Source organism: Naegleria fowleri (assembly GCF_008403515.1).
Source record: "Naegleria fowleri strain ATCC 30894 chromosome Unknown tig12, whole genome shotgun sequence".
Lineage (NCBI taxonomy): Eukaryota > Heterolobosea > Eutetramitea > Acrasida > Naegleriidae > Naegleria > Naegleria fowleri.
In genome coordinates this window covers 298,127-318,133 of record NW_025407944.1, presented here as the reverse complement: position 1 = coordinate 318,133, position 20,007 = coordinate 298,127, and the positions used below count along the sequence as shown (strand labels likewise).

At 36.5% G+C, this 20,007-nt stretch overlaps 9 protein-coding genes across 9 annotated transcripts; 7 read left to right on the top strand and 2 right to left on the bottom strand.

Moving 5' to 3' along the window:
- Window positions 1-157: 157 nt before the first annotated feature.
- Window positions 158-1,342, top strand: FDP41_011829 (uncharacterized protein; the record flags this gene model as incomplete). The annotated part of the gene is made up of 1 exon (XM_044702281.1): window positions 158-1,342. The coding sequence occupies one exon, from the start codon at window positions 158-160 to the stop codon at window positions 1,340-1,342; it is 1,185 nt and encodes a 394-aa protein (XP_044566681.1).
- A 435-nt stretch (window positions 1,343-1,777) lies between these two features.
- FDP41_011828 (uncharacterized protein) lies at window positions 1,778-2,437 on the top strand (the record flags this gene model as incomplete). The annotated part of the gene is made up of 1 exon (XM_044702280.1): window positions 1,778-2,437. One exon carries the CDS (start codon window positions 1,778-1,780, stop codon window positions 2,435-2,437), a length of 660 nt encoding a protein of 219 aa, XP_044566680.1.
- Window positions 2,438-2,478: 41 nt separating this feature from the next.
- Window positions 2,479-8,848, bottom strand: FDP41_011827 (uncharacterized protein; the record flags this gene model as incomplete). The annotated part of the gene is made up of 2 exons (XM_044702279.1): window positions 2,479-7,966; window positions 8,715-8,848. The coding sequence occupies 2 exons, from the start codon at window positions 8,846-8,848 to the stop codon at window positions 2,479-2,481; spliced, it is 5,622 nt and encodes a 1,873-aa protein (XP_044566679.1).
- A 746-nt stretch (window positions 8,849-9,594) lies between these two features.
- FDP41_011826 (uncharacterized protein) lies at window positions 9,595-10,752 on the top strand (the record flags this gene model as incomplete). Its single annotated transcript, XM_044702278.1, has 1 exon — window positions 9,595-10,752. One exon carries the CDS (start codon window positions 9,595-9,597, stop codon window positions 10,750-10,752), a length of 1,158 nt encoding a protein of 385 aa, XP_044566678.1.
- Window positions 10,753-11,183: 431 nt separating this feature from the next.
- Window positions 11,184-12,584, top strand: FDP41_011825 (uncharacterized protein; the record flags this gene model as incomplete). Its single annotated transcript, XM_044702277.1, has 1 exon — window positions 11,184-12,584. One exon carries the CDS (start codon window positions 11,184-11,186, stop codon window positions 12,582-12,584), a length of 1,401 nt encoding a protein of 466 aa, XP_044566677.1.
- A 344-nt stretch (window positions 12,585-12,928) lies between these two features.
- Window positions 12,929-13,279, bottom strand: FDP41_011824 (uncharacterized protein; the record flags this gene model as incomplete). The annotated part of the gene is made up of 1 exon (XM_044702276.1): window positions 12,929-13,279. One exon carries the CDS (start codon window positions 13,277-13,279, stop codon window positions 12,929-12,931), a length of 351 nt encoding a protein of 116 aa, XP_044566676.1.
- Window positions 13,280-13,589: 310 nt separating this feature from the next.
- Window positions 13,590-16,394, top strand: FDP41_011823 (uncharacterized protein; the record flags this gene model as incomplete). The annotated part of the gene is made up of 1 exon (XM_044702275.1): window positions 13,590-16,394. One exon carries the CDS (start codon window positions 13,590-13,592, stop codon window positions 16,392-16,394), a length of 2,805 nt encoding a protein of 934 aa, XP_044566675.1.
- A 451-nt stretch (window positions 16,395-16,845) lies between these two features.
- FDP41_011822 (uncharacterized protein) lies at window positions 16,846-18,222 on the top strand (the record flags this gene model as incomplete). The annotated part of the gene is made up of 1 exon (XM_044702274.1): window positions 16,846-18,222. The coding sequence occupies one exon, from the start codon at window positions 16,846-16,848 to the stop codon at window positions 18,220-18,222; it is 1,377 nt and encodes a 458-aa protein (XP_044566674.1).
- Window positions 18,223-18,451: 229 nt separating this feature from the next.
- Window positions 18,452-19,999, top strand: FDP41_011821 (uncharacterized protein; the record flags this gene model as incomplete). The annotated part of the gene is made up of 1 exon (XM_044702273.1): window positions 18,452-19,999. One exon carries the CDS (start codon window positions 18,452-18,454, stop codon window positions 19,997-19,999), a length of 1,548 nt encoding a protein of 515 aa, XP_044566673.1.
- Between the last annotated feature and the right edge of the window lie 8 nt (window positions 20,000-20,007).

Sequence of the window (20,007 nt, the reverse complement as noted above, 5' to 3'; positions counted from 1 at the left end):
ACATTGGTTGAAAGTCAACCTCCACAGGCTTCGACAATCCGCATGAAATGACATGTAGCAGGAACAAGAAGAGAGAACGGTTTTTTCGTATTTTTTATGGTTGTAAAATATTCACCAATAACAAGTGTGTTTTAATTGAAACTTTTGGAAAATAAAAATGAAAAAACTTCAATCATCGGGCGAGAAGCTCTCCTCACGAGAGCAACAACAACCTTCCTTTGATGAAGATGAAGATGATAATAATTACATGGTCAATCATCCTTTCTATTCACGAGATTTGCAATCTGCCAATTCAACTCAAAAAAACAGACCTGGATCCTCCTCCAAAACTTCTCGGCCTGTTGGAGCCTCTTCAAGCATCAGCAACACTGTGTCCTCATCCTCCTCTCGGAAATATGATCATCATAGAAATTCAATTGATATGGGTAGTAGTAGCAAACCAACACAATCTTCTTCAACCATGGAACACAATCTCTCACATTATAACAGCTTAAAATTACGACAAAAACAACTTAACGAATACAAAGTCAACAGCGACATTCTTCCCGATGTAACACATTTAAATATACTCTTGATTGGTGAAAAAGGAGCAGGAAAGAGTTCACTCATTAGCACTTTTCATCGATCGTTATTCGAAAATTATGGAGATCCACCTATCGCTGCAATTGGTGAAAATAGAGCCTCTGCTTTTACAAAGAAAAAGAAAGGCTATGCTGTAAATATTCCAGAATCAATATATGCTCACGATACAAGAGGTCTTGAAACATTTCTGAAATTAGAATTAGAGCAAGTGAAGGCAATGAGAGATGGCAGAGCTGGTGATGATGTAGAAGTGAAACAGAAATCAAGTTGGTCTTTGTGGGATTATTTATTTTCATTATTGAGTAGAAATCCAGCCGCGATCTTAGATCCAGACTGTCTTGTAAATAACACGACGGTGCAAGACATACCGCATGCAGTGATATTTGTTGTACCAGCCAATCAAAGAAATGTTCCAAGTGAATTGGAAGATTTTGTTAATTTATTCTTAGAATATGGATACAAGCCTTTATTTGCTGTCACTAAAATTGATGCACATGGAAGTGGAGATTTATATGCTGCCACTCATTTGTATGACACTAAGAAAACTCAACTTGTACAAATGTTTGAATTGGAATATCAGGATGTTCATGCCATTCAAAATTATACCGAATGGAATCAAAAGAATGTGAGTATTGAAAGTATGGCTCTTGATTTGCTTCAAAAAGCGGTCACAAGAGCAGAGAGTTTTATAATCCAACATATGGAAAATGAAAAGAACAAACAATCCTCCAATTTTATATCCAAATGTATCATTTCATAAACAACAAAATCTTTACAACATTATAATGACACATGCGACCAAAACACCAATAAACTCGCTGGCAAATTTTGGCTCGAGTTAAACCACTGTGTATCACTCTTAATTTCGCAACGAAATATTTGGTTAATTTAATACTAGGGACTGCTGTTACAAAAAAATTAATTTGTATCTTTCTGTGAAGTTCTTCCAAAAAATTTTGTATTGACGGTTTGTGAAAAGTTGCCATCACGCCGAGTTGCCTCCATCAACAACAAATCATTTTTAAAAAAAGAAAGAACAACACACTCATAGGTAAGCAACACCAAGAGTGAATCATGTTGTTTTAATTGTTGCTGGGATTTAAATATATTCATTCACATGATCGATGATTCGGTTGGTCTTGATCACTTCGGGCTGTCGCCAACACTCATCATCACGCTTGATCATGAACATCAGATGGTAACAAAGCAAACCTCCCGTAAAACTACAACAACCGTCAACACACGTTCTCAACTCAAACAAAAACTTGAAAAGATTGAAAAGAAAGAAAAGAAAAAGAGCAAGCGATTTGTTTCTGTTGAGAATAGAAAACTGTTAGCCTCTTCTGCAAAGTATTTGCCAAGTATTGTTGGTGAGAAACAACCCATCTCAAGAGCAGAGATTGCAAGAAGAGCCAAACACCTCCTAAGAATAGACGACGAAGATGTGAGAGATTTGAAAATTACAAAGAGTGCCTTAGCTGTATTGAGAGAAGCTATTGTTTACAGATTTTGTTGTTCTTTAAGGATAGCAAAAGTGTTAACAAGTTATGCTAAAACTCAAACAGTGAATGCTCTTACATTGAACCTTGCTGGTATGCTTATGAAAAATGATTGGAAACAACAAACGACAGAGGAATTTGAGAAAATTATTGCTCAGTTACGAGGAACAAAATATGAAGAAATTACAGTGACTGCTGATGCCATGTATAGTGCATTCCAGAAAGTGATCAAAGAAGATCCTGAAATGAAAGTAACTGAGACAAGCATCGTTGAGTGCTTTAAGGATTCTCAAAGACTAAGAGAAGTTACAGAACTTTTGGATGAATATCGAGAGAGAAAAAAGAGAGTGCAATAATGAATATGTATAAAGCATGATTGTTTATGTTACACCTTTTGTTAATTGTTGTTGTTGTCGTTATTCTCAATCACTGACATTCTGGTCATTCTTCTTTCTCTAAATGCAGCACCAGACATGATACTCTTTTTACGATCTCTGATTCTGCTTTGTAAAAGAGCTTGTTCACTCTCAGACATGAATGAGGAGTCCTGATCTGTCGATTGGTTTTGTGTTGTGGAGTTGAAATCATCGACACTTGCAACAGGTTGAATCACTTGGATTCCTGTTGTGTCATCCAATTTGGTTCGAGAATTTTCCAAAGATGCACGAGTTGAGACAGTGGCCACATCTGCAGCTGACTCATCATGGTGACGATTGGAACCATCACTTGTGCCATTGTTGTTCATATCACCACCACCATTAAGGAGTGAAGGAGTGGGTGTGACCATCGATGAGGTTGACGTTGGTGAATCCACCTTTTGATCGAAAATGGCAACTCCTCCTGCAACAGCTCCATTGGCTTTGCTCTTTTTCAATTTCATCATATTGGTGTGATTGGCAAAGAAGGCTGCAGATTGTCTCTTCTTTTCTTCTTTCAATTTTTCTTTCAATTTTCTCTTTTCTTCTGCTTCTTTTTGCTTGACAAGTTCTTCGTAGCTACTTTTAAATGAATTCACAAATGTATTGAGTTGGGAGAAGAGTTCATTTGGATTCTTGCAAATAGTCTTTTCATCTTCTGCAAAATCTTCAGCAATTTGTCTCAATTTTTCATCAATCTTTGATAGAATGGAATCAATATCGTCCAAGAACCGAGAAGCACTTTCCATAAATTCATTCATTGATGTTTTGAAATGTGACACCTTGTCCCATTCTTCATTTTGTAATTCTCTTTCCATTTGTTCAAATCCATTCTTCAATTTTCTATATTCATTATCAGATTCAATCAAAGATACTCTTGTTGCTTCTTCAAGAGATATTAAATCATCTTTCAATTCTAATAATTCTGGGAAATGTTTTGCACAATATCCAGCAATATATTGTAAAAGTGTGGACTTGTTGTCAGAAGTTTTGGTATCTTGTAGCTTTAACAAACTTGCCAATGTAAAACCATAGGCATTTCTCTTAGATGCTGAATTGGCATTCAAAAAGTTTGCAATGGCCAACACCACCGAGAGTAACTTTTTGAATTTTTGAGATTGTAAAATTTGAGCGCATGCCAACAACACAGTTTCCAAATCTGACAATACCTCCGACACTTCCGATTGGAATTTATATCGGAACGCCCAGCAGAAGAGTCTTCCTTCAAGTCGAGGAACATCTCGGAGGGCTAAATAAAACTTATCAACGGGAGACAATAAATCTGCATCTCCTTGATAAGCCTCAATCAAGGATAATTCCTCACTGGTAGCCATCTTGTCTTTGAGAGTGTCCACCACTTGAGCATTCAATACCTCTTCATCCATTTCCAAGATGGCTCTCCGAATTTCAGAGTAATCCAATCGAATATATCCCAACAAAATACTAAGAGCAGATCCTTTTTGAGGTTCTACAAAGGAAACATATTCCTTCTTTTTTTTCTTTTCTTCTTCGGAAATGTTCTTACGTGGAGCATTGGAGAACACTTCTTCCAACTCATCTGTATCGAGTGGAATGTCTTTCGAGTTGGCTGCAATTCCACTCTTTACCCAACAGGTGGTAGAGACTTTTTGTTTACTAATGGCCGTACCGTAAAAGTTTTTAACGGCTGATTTTGGCGCGCGAGTTGGAAGTTCTGGAAGTGGATTTCGTTTCGAGTGAGAGAGGTGAGAGAAGGATGAGGGTGGAGATGGAATAGCGCCACCCATCGGTGATGGTGGTGGTGGAGGTACAAGACTGTTGTGACCTGAAGAGAGATTGGAAGGTGATAAATAATAACCAGAAGAAGAAGAAGAGGTGGCAATGGCTGGTGGAGGGGGTGGCACAAAACCACCAGGAGAGAGATTGGAGGTGGTCATTGCTGATGATGATGATGGTGGAGGTGGTGGTGGCTGTAAGGAGTCTTGTTCTTTGTGAGTAGCTGCACTCACACTATTCGTTGTAACCGCAGTGGTGGTTGAAAGATGATGCAACTCATCCTCTTGTGTGGTTAGTTGTGCAATAATGGATGGAGAACGACCCACAACACTTCCACTACTACTGTTCTGTAAGGATGCTTTGAAATTCACTCTTCTTGCCTCTTCCAATTGTTCTTCCAATTCTTTGAGTTGTTGTTTCAAACGAGAATTCTCAGAATCGAGAGCACTAATTTGATCGGATTGAATTTTCATGTTTTGCTTTAACTCTTCCATCTCTTTGGTGAATAGTTCAGTGGCGTGATGAATTTGATTACTAGTAATATCGAGATCGATGGATGATTCATGGTTGTTATTATTATTTGGAGGAACGGTGGTGGCAGAGGAGTTACTACTTCCAATCTGGGTCGAAGAATGACTATTACCACCACTGCTATTACTATTTCCACCACTACTACTCGACACAGTAGAAGAGGAGCTCACCTCATTAGATGGAACATTCGAATCAAGTGTTGTTTGAGACACTTGTGACTTGACAATTTTCATGGCCTTCCATGTTTCCACTTGTTTCTTCAATTCCTCAATTTCCTTATTTGCCTTTTCCAAACTGTTGGACAAATTGGTAATTTTGGCGGTTTGTTTTTGTTTCTCAAAATTGGCATTCTTCTCTTTCTTGGCAATATCTTCAATGATACCAGCATCTCCTTTCATAGTACAAGCTTGAACCATCGTCTTGATTGTACTTTCTAAATTCTTCCAACTGGTTGCGAGTGCATTCTCAAATTTGGGATCATTTGGAGTGGACTCTCGCATCGAGAAGATTAAAAATTGTTGCAAAATGCTCACCAAATAAGAAGTACCTGTACTTGCACCCAAACGCAAAATCAATAATTTCAATAATTTGAGAGGATCACTTTCATTCTTGAAATCAATTTTACCATTGTGGGTATCATCCTCTTCCGACATTTGAGCCTGTTCTCTCTCAATCATTCCAATCATCATCTCTTCTTCAAAGACTTTGATTTGTTCTTTTAAATTTTCATCCTTGATTCGATCATGTTGTAAATCATTACTTAATTGATCGACGACATTCTCCAATCCCACTTGTTTCATTTCATTTCTAATGAGAATTCGAATATAGGAATCTTGTGGAGTATTGATAAGAGAATTCAATAACATGAGAGAGAAGGTCTTGAGTCTTTCATCTTTTTCATTTTTCAAACAGTCAATCAAATCATGGAATCTCTTGGGTTCTTTCTTTTCAATCTTGTATCGATTCAAGGCTTCCAAGACGACCCAAAAGCCTTGTTCTCCATGCGTACAGATGAGACTCAATATTTCGAGTGCCATCATTCGAATTTTGGCGCCATCTTTGGAGTCGATCATCATGGTGATGGCAGCAACGGTCGATGGCATTTTAATGAAAGGCTCCAACACACCCTTATCAATGAGTACATGGCAACACTTGAGAGCTCGTTCTTGAACTGACTTTTCATTCACACTACGGAATCGATTCTGATTCATTCTTGAAATAATTTCACCCAAATATTGAACACCCTTTTCTTGATTGGCAAATCGGTGGCACCATCGTTCCGATTTTTTTTCTAACAATTCGTAGAGCGAACATAACCATTCCATAGAGGGATGTTGATTTTTGACTTGATCTTTCAATCGCTTAATGTTGTAAGCTATGCCTTGTTCATTACTCATATCATCTTCATCATCAGAGTAGTCTTCTTCAGAAATGGATGAAGTTTCATCATGAAGAGAGAATGAAGAAGAGAGTGGTGAAGACGACAAGGAAGATGAACTTTGAACTCGGGTGAAATTGGTTTTGATGGGCATGGGTGATGAAGGTGACATCACCATGGTGGTAGTTTCGTGTTGAGATGCTGCTGTGCTGCTACTACCACCAGAAGCATAAAGAAGAATTGGTGAATCTGTTTTTCTTAATGCAGCTGTGAATGGTAATGTATTGGATGAGGGTGAAGATTGATGACTCGTCGTTGAAGTGTTGTTGTCTTTCACAACTGGTTTCAAAGTTGGTAATTTGAATCCAGTAGTAGTAGTAGTAGTAGTCGTTGCAGTAGAGGAAGCATTTGTTGTTGAGACATCTTTGGCGGGTTTCAGAGTCACATGAATACCACCTGCAGCAGTGGTGTTACTTGTCGTAGTAGTGCTATTCGGTGTTGTTGGTGTTGTTGTTGAGGTGGTTGTGGTGGTGGATGATTTCATTTCTTGTTGACCTTGACCCACCGGAGTAGTAGTAGTAGTGGTAGTGGTGGCACTTGCTGTAGTCGTTGTCGTATTCGTCGTATTAAACGTTGTTGCACCACCACCTCCACTCATCACATCATTTGAAGTCGGACTACTCGACGTTGTGGTTGTTGTGAGTGATGATGGTTTTGTACTCTTCAATTGAACAACAGTTGGAAAGCCTTGTTGTTGTAAATCCAATGCAGAATGTAATTCACTGACATGACTCACAGAGACTCGTGTAGAGACAGGTCTCAATCGACTCGTACTAAATTCTTGTGGAGTCGACGTTGTTTGAGGTTGATGGAGAGATGAACTCTGAGTGCTGCTGTTGTTGCTGTTGCTGGTTGTTGTTGCATTGGCTTGTTCTTTGAGATTGGTTCCTGAGTGGGTTGGTCTCAATTTTGGTAAGGTCCATGAGGACTGCTCTGAGGTGGGTGTTGTGGTGGCAGTAGGAGTGGTTCCTCCTCCGACTCCGATTGAAGACTTGCTTGTTGTCACACTTGCACTCCGAGGTGTTTTTGGAGTAGTCACTGAGTTTGGTGGTGAAGAAGAGGAGGATGTAGGAGTGTTTACATTTGAAGAATTTGTGGTACCACATGTTGTTGAGGTTGTTGAGGTTGTTGAGGTTGTTGAGGTTGTTGAGGTTGTTGTACTTGTTGTTGTTATTGTTGTTATTGTGGATGGTACACTTGTAGTAACACTGTTACTGGTGTTACTAGTAGGATTGGTGGTTGATGATGGATCATGTGAACTGACTTGTGAATCCTGATGAGAAGATGATGATGATGATGGTTGTTGTGGTTGTGAAGGTTTTGAAATATTGTTGTTCATCACCTTTCTCAACATGGATCTTCCAAATGGTACTGAAGTATTCACTTCTGCAGTTTGATTGGTAGGTTGTTTGAATATAATTGGTAATTTAAGAAATGGTCCTGTAAAGACAATATTCTCTTCAAAAGTTGATGTCATTGTTGAATCAATATTCTTTTTAGTATTCGAAATGGTTGATGAATTTCTATACTTGTTTTCAAAATGTTTTGATAGATCAATCACAGTTCTCAACACTGCATCGAGATCAGAATTCTTATGAAGAGCACGAATGGTCCATTCACATTTCACTCCAATTTTCTGAACATTTTGAATAAAGAAGGCAATATTTTCCATTTCTTTGAATGAAACACCATTCACTTCTTTTTGATAATTTGCATATTTGAGTCCACGTAATTTTACAATTAATCTGTTTGAGAAAGGAATCAAAGGAGGAAGATGGTGTGATCCATTCAGAAGTTTGGAATGATTTGTGAATGGATTTGAATGAAAGGAAGATGTGAATGTGTGGGAGTGTGTGTGTATGCATATAAAAGGTATTGTCAGACAAGTGAATCCGAGTAGTGTGGTAGTAGTTAGTTATCACGTGGAGTTTGAGTAGTAGTAGTAGTAGTAGTACAATGGAGATGGATCACATATTACGAAATCGATCATACAGAAGTAATTGTTGAGATCAACATTAGAATACCATCATCATTGTCATCACATTGTGAAAGATGTTCAAAATAAGAATACCATCAACGTTGAGATCAAAATTCACCATCATCACGCAGTGTGCACACAACAGTTGATCATGTATGACACACAGTTAATCCAAAGTAGGTAGTAGATAATGATTCAAAACAAATACACACGTGTGAGAGTGTATGTGTGAGAGTATGTGTGAGAGTGTGTGGTGAATTTGAAGGATCGAATCATCATCAAATAATAATAACATTCAAATATTTAACATCATTCAGTGTGTGTGTGTGTGTGTGTGAATTTGTTCGAAGGATCGAATCATCAAAATTCAATCATCATCCACACCATCGTGTCATGACGATTGTGTTTCATCATTGTCAACCCACCATATACAGAGGTGTGAGTTCAACGTTGAGTCATTCGAATCGTATATCATAAGAGATGATTGAAACACAACCACCACCACCACCACTTACTCGCATAAAATGACACCATCTTTCAGAGAAGTGTGAAAGTTATTGGGATCTACAAATTTCAAACCTGTCACAGTCTCTAACCATTCCCGTATGAATGTTTTATCTTCGGTGGATAACGGGCGTTTGGAAGACATTTTTTATGTTGTTGTGACGATGATGACCACACACAAAAGGAACAAGAAGGTTGACTGTGCAAATTTTTAACCGCGACAACAACTTGATGATGGTTGACACGCGTACCATTCATCTGAGTCGTCATAATTCTGAATGTGTTTCATGACAACCACCAATGATCCCATTTGTGAGATAGCACGACTTGTCTCGAGAAACCATTTGATACTTAATCGTCTATTAAAGAAGAGGAGTCATCTACAGTAAGAGTTTGCTGATCTTTGACCTAAGTACATACTGTGGTCATCGTCAAAGATGGCTCACATTCTGTTACTTTACTGGAATGAATTGTGCACAATTCTAAGGAGTGCATGTTTCCTCACTGAACGAACGAATCAAGTTCAGCTTGAACAGAAAAAATTTCAAAAAGAAGTGTGAGTTGCTTGGAAAGCCTCGCTCCCTCTCCGTCGTGAAATTTCAATTCCTCCCTCTCGGAATTCCAAGACAGAGCATTGCCGCGTTAATAGTGGTATCCTTGTTGTTGGAAACGTTTACGAACATCTCTAAGATATTATTATCAGTAGTAGTAGTAGTAGCAGCCTTTACAGTAGCCGCACTGATCCTCATCGTCATCATCATCAAAGGCTCATCATCATTGTGTCATCCTAACAGCCTTTTCGTTACCCAAAAATACGAAATTTTAAATTCGTTCGTTCAAACATTTTTCATCATTCGAGTAGTACCATTGTACGCGTGAATCATCAGAAATATGTCCTCTTCTCCAATTTTCTATCATATCATTGATGATTTATTTGGGAGAATGGGTTCCAACAATTCCCATTACTATACAGGAAAGCCTCATCTCGTCAATGGTCCTCCGCATTCATTCCCTCTCTTTATGGGCAGTGATGAAAATGCTCCATCCCGAAGAATTAATTGGCATTGGGAAGATACAACCATTATACTCATTTCAGCTATTGTTTTATTCGTTATCAGACGTTTATTGATTGAGAGAATTGTTGCACTCGTTAAATTTATTGGAGGAAGAAAAAAGAAAAATCAAGATCCTCGAGCATTGAGAAGAGTTGAAGAAAATGCTTGGTTTGCTCTCTATTATATTTGTTCATCCATTACTGGAATTTTAATTTTAAAAGATACACCTTGGTTTTGGGATTTTGCTCACTTGGTGTATGGATATCCAGAAGAGCACACAGGATATGAATATTCCTATGTGAGATTGTATTTACTTGTTGGAGGTGGATTTTATGTTCAAGCACTGGTTACTCTATTATTTATTGATGAAAAGTTGAAAGATTTCCTTGAAATGTTGATTCATCATTTTGTGACTATTGCTTTGATTGTTTTTTGTATTACTTCGCACTATCATCGAATTGGAACATTGGTGTTGATTTTACATGATATTGTTGATATATTCTTGTACTCTGCCAAAGCATTCAAGCACATGGGTGTAGGATTGATCGCTGAGGTTTTGTTTGTGTTGTTTGTGATTAGCTATTTTGTATTAAGGTTAATGTATTTACCAAATCTCATTTATTGGGCATTTGAGAATTTTCAAGGATGGGATTATCCCTCTCGATACTATATGGTGAGATTTGTCAATGATGCAATCTATCCTTTGGAAGTGAGTGATTATGGAGTGTGTGCATTCAAATATTGTGTGAGCACGTATTGGTTATTAGTTGCTTTATTGGTGGTGTTGGTGTTCCTTCATATTTTCTGGTTCTCATTGATTTCAAAGATTATTTTCAGAAAGTTGGCTGGAAAGAGTTTGACCGATATTCGAGAAGATGATCATGAAGAGGAGGTTGAGGAGGATGAAACTCATCACCACCATCATCACCACCACTCTCAGAGGGATCACGAAAAAGACCAAGCAGTAACAGCCACTCATTTGAAGAAGGATTAAACTATGTACTGCTGTGAGTGAACTCTTGAATCACCATAATGATGTAATAATAACAAAATAAATTGATGAAATTTTTGTGAGAGGGATACCGTATCTGCATGGTTTTGAATGAGGAAAAAATCAGTCGACTGACACTGCGCTCTGTTTGTGACAGTCCATTCATCTGTCACACCCATAAAAAAAATTCAAACCTCATTCCAATCAACACCACCACCACCACCCTGTCATCATTGAACACATCGTTGCAACAACACCCTATCATCACAACCACCCCAACACTACTCCAAATTATTATTTTCATCATCAACAACAACTCCAATCATTCGAATCAAACTGATTCATTAGCTTGTCTCTTCATTCTATCCTCCAACTCCATCTTCCTTCTATCAACAACAACAACATCATCCTCTCAACACTGAACATCACCCAACATGTCCTCCTCCTCACAACCACAACCACCCAACAACTTTATTCCATACAATAAACGTGCTCAAGCCATCAATGAAGATACCATTGTTGCTCACTCTGGTCACATCAATACCATGAATCTCATTCGAGATCATAATGGTGCCATTGTGTGTGATCTTGGTAGTAGTATGGTCAAAGCAGGTCTCGCTGGTGAATCCTTTCCAAAAGCAGTCTTTCCAACTATTATTGGAAAACCAAAACAACATGTTGATACTCGTAAATTATTTGGTGCTAGAGACAAGATGAATCAACATCAATCACATTTTGTTGGATTAGAATCTCATCATCGGAAAGGAATTTGTGAACTTTCACATCCCATTCAACGAGGTGGTAAATCCATTCACAACAATTGGGATGGAATTGAACTCTTATTAGAACATATTTATCATTTCCATTTACGTGTGAATCCAAAAGAACATCCAATTTTATTGACTGAACAACCATTCACATCTGTGACACATCGTCAGAAATATATCGAATTATTGTTTGAGAAATTTCAATCACATTCTCTCTTTTTTACCATTCAAGGTTTATTATCCATTTATGCAAGTGGTGATTTAGATGGAATTGTTTTGGACAGTGGTGATGGTAGTACTCATGTAGTTCCAGTATTTGATGGATATCCTCAAACCTATGCCATGGCAAAGGGTGAATTGGCAGGATGTGATATTACACATCATCTCACTCAACTCATGCTTCAACATTCGGGTTATGATTTTACACATAATAGTGCATCATTGGATTTTGTAAGAGATGTTAAAGAATCTTCATGTTATGTGGCACTGAATTATGATCATACCATGAAATTATATGAAGAATCCATCAAGAAGAGAAAGCAAAGTGATACTCAAAGTGATACTCAAAGTGGTAATAATGGTGGTAGTAATGGTAATAATAATGGTAGAAATGATGAGAAGAGTCGATTGGGAATGGATTCCTTCAATGCTCAATTCCAATTACCCGATGGTTCCATCATTGATATTGATCGAGAGAGATTCCAATCGTGTGAAATTCTCTTTCAACCCAACTTGATTGGTTCTGAAGAGTTGGGTATTCATCAACTCTTGAATCAATCCATTCATCAATGCAATATGGATATTCGTAAATTCATGTACAAGAATATCATTTTGAGTGGTGGTAATACATTGGTGAAGGGAATTCAAGAGAGACTCACCAGAGAAATGTCTCGAATGGTCGGTGGTGCTGTGAGATTGCGTATTGTTGCACCACCAGAACGTAAATATTCAGTTTGGATTGGAGGAAGTATTATTTCAAGTTTGAGTTCATTCCAAGATCGATGGATTAAGAGATCAGATTATGAAGAGTATGGTTGTGATTTATTGAGTAAAATGTTATTCCATTAAGAAGAATTTAAAGAGAAATCAAAGAGAAATCAAAGAGAAATAAAGAGTGAATGTATGAGTTTGAGTGAATGTGTGCAAGCGTATACTTGGAGTGGATAGGAGAGGTATCTAGTTGTCGTGGTCGTGGTCGTGGTCGTCGTCGATTGGTTGTATTCACTTTCATCATCACCAGTTGGTTGTATTAAGCAAAGGTCTTAATGCCATCCATTTATTTCAAATAACAAAATCGAGACAAAATTTTCAGAATGGGATGATCATCATAACAATCCTGATATTTCTACCAAATATTCCCGAATTCTTTCATCAAAATTCTCTTCTTCCGAAACAATTCGTTTCCTTTTGTTTTAATACTTTCCAAAATACTTGTACCTTTCTTTTGTTTGAATATTTTGTGCTTCTTGACTCATTCGGTGTAATTTTGTTCCATATCCTAAATCATATTCCCATAACGTATAGGCTCCTACAGCACTCAATGGAAGTAACACTCCGACAGGAAAACGTTTTGCAATTCCCCAATAGCCTAAACTTCCAAGAGAAAGGAAACAAAAATAACCTGCTGCCCATCGACATCTCTCACGCGATTTGGCAACATTCATTGCAACGCTAATTTCATTGGCATTGTAGAGAGAACGGACTGAACGGAGAGTTGCTGTGTCTACGGATGAACTTGTGGTGGCAGCAGTGTTTGAAGACATTTTTTTTAATTATATTTCATTATATTAATTATACGTATTTATTTCAAAGAAGGTTTTTTCATGAATGTCATGAGTTGAAAATAAGAATCAGGAAGAGGTCTGCCAAAGTGTTTAAACTGTGTCACGAAAATTATTCATGTTTTTGGATAGGTTCCTTCTTTGGCGAATGACATAATTAAAAAAATGAGTGACACCTCACACACGCCAAACCAACCACCCTCCAATCATCAAGACGATGATGATCAAAATAGACGTAAGAAAGTAAAACCAAACGATGATGTTGAGGAGGAAGAACAGCATGATGAAGAAGATGATTTGGAAGATGATGAAGATTCTATGCAAGATGAAGATCACAAATACAGATGAGCCTCAATTCTTTTCATCATCTTCATTCTCATGGAATCCTTACGATAGAGACTATTTTCTATTTGCAGACTCGATTGATGAAACTACCAAAAGTCAATACACTGAAAAACTAATCAAACATGGTGCCCGTGTTGTTAGATCCAATGTCGAATCATTCATTAGAGTATTAATGTATGCCAAGACTCATCGACCATCCATTGGACCATCTTTTGATTTTAAATCACTTTTGAAAAATGGAAAACCAGAATCAGAATGTCGAAATGATTTAACAGAAGAAGAGAATCGAGTATTGACAGTCCAAAGAAATGGAATGACCACTTTTGAAATGGAAAATAGTGCACTAGTTCTAATATGTACAAGAGAAGATCTCTTACATCCATCTCCACTATTGAAATTGTTTCGTGCTTTTACGAATTGTTTGGACTCTACTCATGGCATTATAGCTAGCATTGATTTTATTGATTTATATTTAGTGAAAAATTCAAGTGTACATTCTGTGGCTTTAGATCCACAAAATCATTTTCGTTTCGCATATCCTTTTGATTTTAATTCTTCTGTATTTCTATTGTATGAAAGTGAAGAAAGTAAGAAGAAAATGGAAGAATTTTTCAAACATATGCAAGTCAAGATTTTGGATTTGGAACATTTTGGATCATCAAAAATTTCTGAAGAGGATGATGATCAATCAATGATCACTCATGATGAGAAGAGTAATGATGATATTCATGAAAAATATGAGAAATGTGAGAAACATGATAATGATGAAAAGAAGAAACATGATGATCATGAGAAATATGATCATGAGAAGAGTGATGATGATCATGAGAAGAAACATGATCATGATGAAAAAGATGATCACATTGTTCCTCACTTTTATACACCTATTCACATTGACAAATGTGTCACTGTGGTTAGTGACAATTTCTTTACTCTCAAAAAACCAACAGATTTAACTCTGCAAGAAACAACCATCTTACATTTTGCAACTAGAAATCCCTTGTACAAATTTAGTTCTGTATTAGAAGCATTCTCTCAAGGAAAAAGATGCCACTTTAACGATACCTTGCAATGTTGTATGGAACTTCAACAAAGTAATTTATTGAATTATATTCATGATTTCCCAATCTATGAAACTAGAAAGCGTACGAGACATTTAATAGAAAATGTACAATTGTATGTGGAATCCAATCAATCCATGATGAAAGAATTACAATCTCATTTTGCAAATTCTTCACAAGACCCTTCTTCAAACTCTTCCTTTATCATTTCTCCTCTCTTACCTCAAGACATGATTGTTCACATTCTCAAATTCTTATCTCTCCAAGAGTTATTGGAATTTCGATTGGTGAATAATTTAGCGAATATGATGTGTCTACAAGATATTCTATGGAAAGAAATTTGTATGAGAGAGTCCAAACATTATTCATTTCTTCATCCTTTATTAACAACAACAACAACAACCACAAATATTCATTCAATGAAGAGTTCAACTGTGATGAATAGTAGTAATGGTGGTAATAATAGTGGTAATAATAATAGTAGTAATAATAGTGGTAATAATAATAGTAATAGTACTACACTAACACGAATACCTTATTATGTGATTTATAGAAATTATATTCATCCATTACTCGTTGATTATAAAATCATTCATCGTCTATTATTACCTAATCCTATGATGGATACTACAACTACTACGACTGACAAGAATAGTAGTAGTACCACTGTCGATACGATTGACGCTACTGGTCAAACTACTACTACTACTACTACGACTGCACATACATCGAGTGCTGGCTCGTCCAACAACAACATGACAGATCTTGATGAATACCTTGATAATGATGACCATGAACACGAGGATGATGAATATATTGATAATGATGACCATGAACATGATATCCCTCTCAATGATGATCAAGATCACACTGAATACTCTCTCGATGATTCAGTCATTCTTGAAAACAAATTGAAATCATGCATTACATCAGCCTTATTTATTGATACAAAATTGGTTTTGGACAAATCCATTCCCATTGGTTCAACGAAAATGTGTGGTAACATTGATCTTCCATGTTCAACCATTTCCTATGGAAATATCAACATCTTGCAAAATATGAAACTTGTTCTTCAACTTAACATTGATGAAATGAAACAGAACGACGATGAAATTGCATTGTCTCTCTTCAATTTCCAAAAAAGGACATGTCATCTATTTCCATCGACAGGTATTTTATACTTGTTATGTAATCCCAAGACCAATGAGGGTTTAGTATTACATTATGAAGGAAATATTCAAACACTGAAACGTATTGGAGAATTAGAATATTCATTTCAAGTCAAATTCTATGAAGCTCTTAGTCTTACAAGAAAATCAGAATATTATTGGACAAGGAATGTTTTTGAATTTCAATCACTCTTTCACATGATGGATCGAATGGAAGATTTTGATCAAAAACTTTCACAATTCATTCATGCTCCATTCTGTTTAGGTGAACCTCACAAATTGTTTGGTACATTACCAATGTTTACAATGGATCAATGGTTTTCAGAGGATGAACATTACACTCAAATTCATGGAAATGCATTTCTAGATGTGAATTCACTCTTGATTGCCTTGTTCCAAATTTCACAGGCGTGTGAAGATGGATCTACATTTTTGAAACCATTACCCAATGCAAGTCAAGGCTTGAAGTGTGCTCAAATTGCTTTGGATCGAGAGAGTGTGGGACAAGTTCCTAGTTCATGATGATCACGATGGGCGTTATAGTTTGAGTATTTTGAAACCAGTGTTTGTGAGTGATTATTTATCTCATGTTGGAAAAGATTTTAAGAAAAAGTATGGTACTCGTGCACGATCCATGTTTCGAATGAATTAATAATCAGGTTCTCTTCCTCCTCCTCTTGGTCACTTGGCTCGAGAGATCTTCTTCATTGCCATCTTCTTCTAGAAGGTCCTTCCAGCAGCAGCAACAAAGAAGGGAATTAAGGAACACACCTTATTGAAAACTTTAGAAACTATCGACGAAATAAAATTTCCCATATCGGCAATGAATGTTGTAAAAGCACTTTTGGAACAGCACTTGTGCTCTAAAGTGAAGATGATCAGGCTGGTGACCAATCTTTAGACCACCATTCATTTAACCCTGAATGCACAATGATGGTGTGCATTTCGAATCGAGTTTTAGTTTGAAAAAAAAATGAGTGTTCCCCGCAGCAGCAGCAGTAGCGATTCATCCCCTCATCCTCATCCTCCCTCTTTCACCGGTGAATCAACGGTGAATCACCCTTCTCGTTCCGCTCCGAGGAGCATCAATGATGATCGAACGAGCAGTCATAATCTGAACACAACGAACCTTCCTACACATCCACCCACAACAACATCACCATCACTTCTCAAATTAAATATATCCAATTCAAATGCAACTGTCCATATCCACAAGGATTTATTAATGCGTTTACACAATTTTTTTATTAATCAAAACCAACAAGTCGAATATCAACAACAACAAGTCTACGTATTACTCTTTGGATACAGGACTCATACGTATCAAAATAAGAATATTCATATTGAATCTTTTAAAATTATTTACAACATTGACATATTCAATGAATACATCAAAACACATCACGATGAAAATAATTTAGAATTGTTAGGCTTTTCTTCTCATTCATGTGATGAATATATTAATATCGCTAAATTGAAAGGTTTATTTCAATTTTTTCATCAATCGGTATTGAAACATTATTGGTTGATCTATCAACAAGTTTATTTAAATAATAATAACAACAACAATAATTCAACAAGTACTCATTCCAATCAATTACATCAACTTAATTTTAAATCTATTTTAGAAAGATATATTGGTTTAAATATCAAATATTGCATTCAAGATCAAATCTATGGAGGTGAAGATGAAGTATTTGTACAATTATTGTCTTACAACACCAAAGTATATTCTCCATACATTCAGAATTCTTACACTCAAACTCTGTATGGCAATATATTGTGTTCAATCAATGATCCCATTGATTTTCAATTCTCATGTAGACAAGATATTAATTTGGTAGTTAATACTGGACAATTGTCTCAATTTTCCAATGATGTTCTTTCCATGTATCGTATGCCTGCGAACATTTCATCTCATTCAATACGATCATGGCATGATCCATCGACGATGCATCTTCAGTGTGTGAGTGATGAGCAACACAGTTTGGAGGTTTTTGATCCTTCTTCTTCTTCTTCATCAACAACAACAACAACAACAACTTCTACTGTTCATCATCATCATTCTATGAGGAACGTCCCACATTCTTCAGGTACTACTGCCACCAGCTCCACAACATTTAGTGATCTCATGGCATCGTCGTCATCATCACAGAATCCTATTGCTGAATGCATGAATCAAGTATTTCTCAGTAATAATTCTATACCCTATCTCGAGAAATGGATATCTGATCAGTTGGATGATCATCACGGAAGCGAAATTATGAAATTGTTGAGAGAATATGAACTATTGGAGAAGGAAAATGCATTATTGAGAGAAGAACTAGATTTGATCAACTCTGAAGATTAAACTTTAAGTTCAGAAATTTCATTGTCATTGATTTTTAAAATCAGTAACAAACAATAATGGAACAAAAGATGATTGAGCTCAATCCTCGAGTGTGGTGTTGTTGTTGTTGTTGTTTGGGTCGAATCACCGTAAAAAAAACGGAATAAGGCGCCACTTTCTTTTTGTTTGGCCAAACGACATCCAGAATATGATTTTTATGCAATGAATGAATCATAATGAAACTCCATCGATGACAAGAGCCAGAACAAAATCAGCTGTTGTGTCCGATCCCAACCACTCATCATCATCATTACAACAACGAATACAGCCAGCAAAGAAGAGATCTTACACCAGCACTGGTATCCATTCTCAAACACCACCACCAAGTGGTAATCATTCATCTTCCCTTTTGCACTCCAACTTTCCTCCGATCACTTTTGCATATGAAGAAAATCCTCCTCTCCACTTATCATCATTTGCTGAATCATCATCTTCACCCTTATCTTCTTTTCGTCATTCCCCTTCACCAAACTCTAATTTATTGCAGAGAAGGCTTTCAACCACAGAATTGTCCGAAAATGTCAAGTTACATTCTCTCTTGCGACGTGCTCAATCTCCACTACCCAATGCAAGTAAAACTACCCACTTTCATCATCGAACAACTCCTAATCAATATGGTATCATTGTGAGCAATTCTTCAACATCTTCTTCAAAACAAGAAAAATTGGATCTCTATAGCAAATATATTCAAAAACTTAGACTAGAACTTGATAAGAAATCACAGCTTATTAAGGATTTGAAAGAATACGTGAGAAAACAAGATGAAAGTATTCGTATATCCCATGACATGTATCAAAAAGTCTTAAAACATAGATGTCATGGAGGAGAAAGGCCATCCTTAGAGCCATCACAAGAATTATCTCAAACTCTTTGGGAAAATTGTAATGAAGAAAAAATAATTGATGAATTGTTTGAAGAGGACAACTCTGAAGAACTTTTAGATGAAATGACCTCTCGCTTAATGAAATATGAAACAAAATCAAACTCTCCGTTTTCTTCTGATTTTCAAATGCTATCAAAGAGCTGTGTAACAACATCCAATGCCTCCACACAAACGTTTTTTGAAAGTGAAAATGAAAAGATGCAACATCAAATGTTACTTGAAAGCATTAATGCTTTAAAAGAAGTGGCTTTATCAAAACAAGTGAAAGAGTTGAAAGATCAAATCCAACAATATAAAACATTGTACGAGTCCATAAAAGACGAGCTCATCAGTACTCGATCAGAATTCGTCCAGTACAAGATGAGATTAGAAGAAGAGCGAGAGAAGAACTTGATCGAAATTAGAAATTTATCTGACACTTGTAAATTTGAAAAAAACGCGAAATCTGATATCTATCAAAGCATATCCAGTCACTTTGAAGAAGAGAACAAAAAGAATTTGATCATTATTGAAAAGTTGAAAACAGATCTAAAGAATCGAGATGCAGAGAAATCCTCTCTCGAAAAGCTTATTGAAACACAACAATCTTTGTACAATAATTTGAATGAGCGGTACAACAAAGAAACTCATCAGTTGAGAAGAGAAATCGATGGATTAAGGAAAAAGTTATCCATATCAATGACACGCAACATGGAGTTTAATACTTCACTCACGACAGATTCCAAAAATACTCTTGGATCCACAGCCACTAGCGACATTTCTTCAATTCTTCAACCAAGTGATTCTGCACAATATATGAAATCTTCAAGAAGCAGTAACGACAAATCTCACAGAAATGAACTTCCTAAAATTTAGTTGTTTTC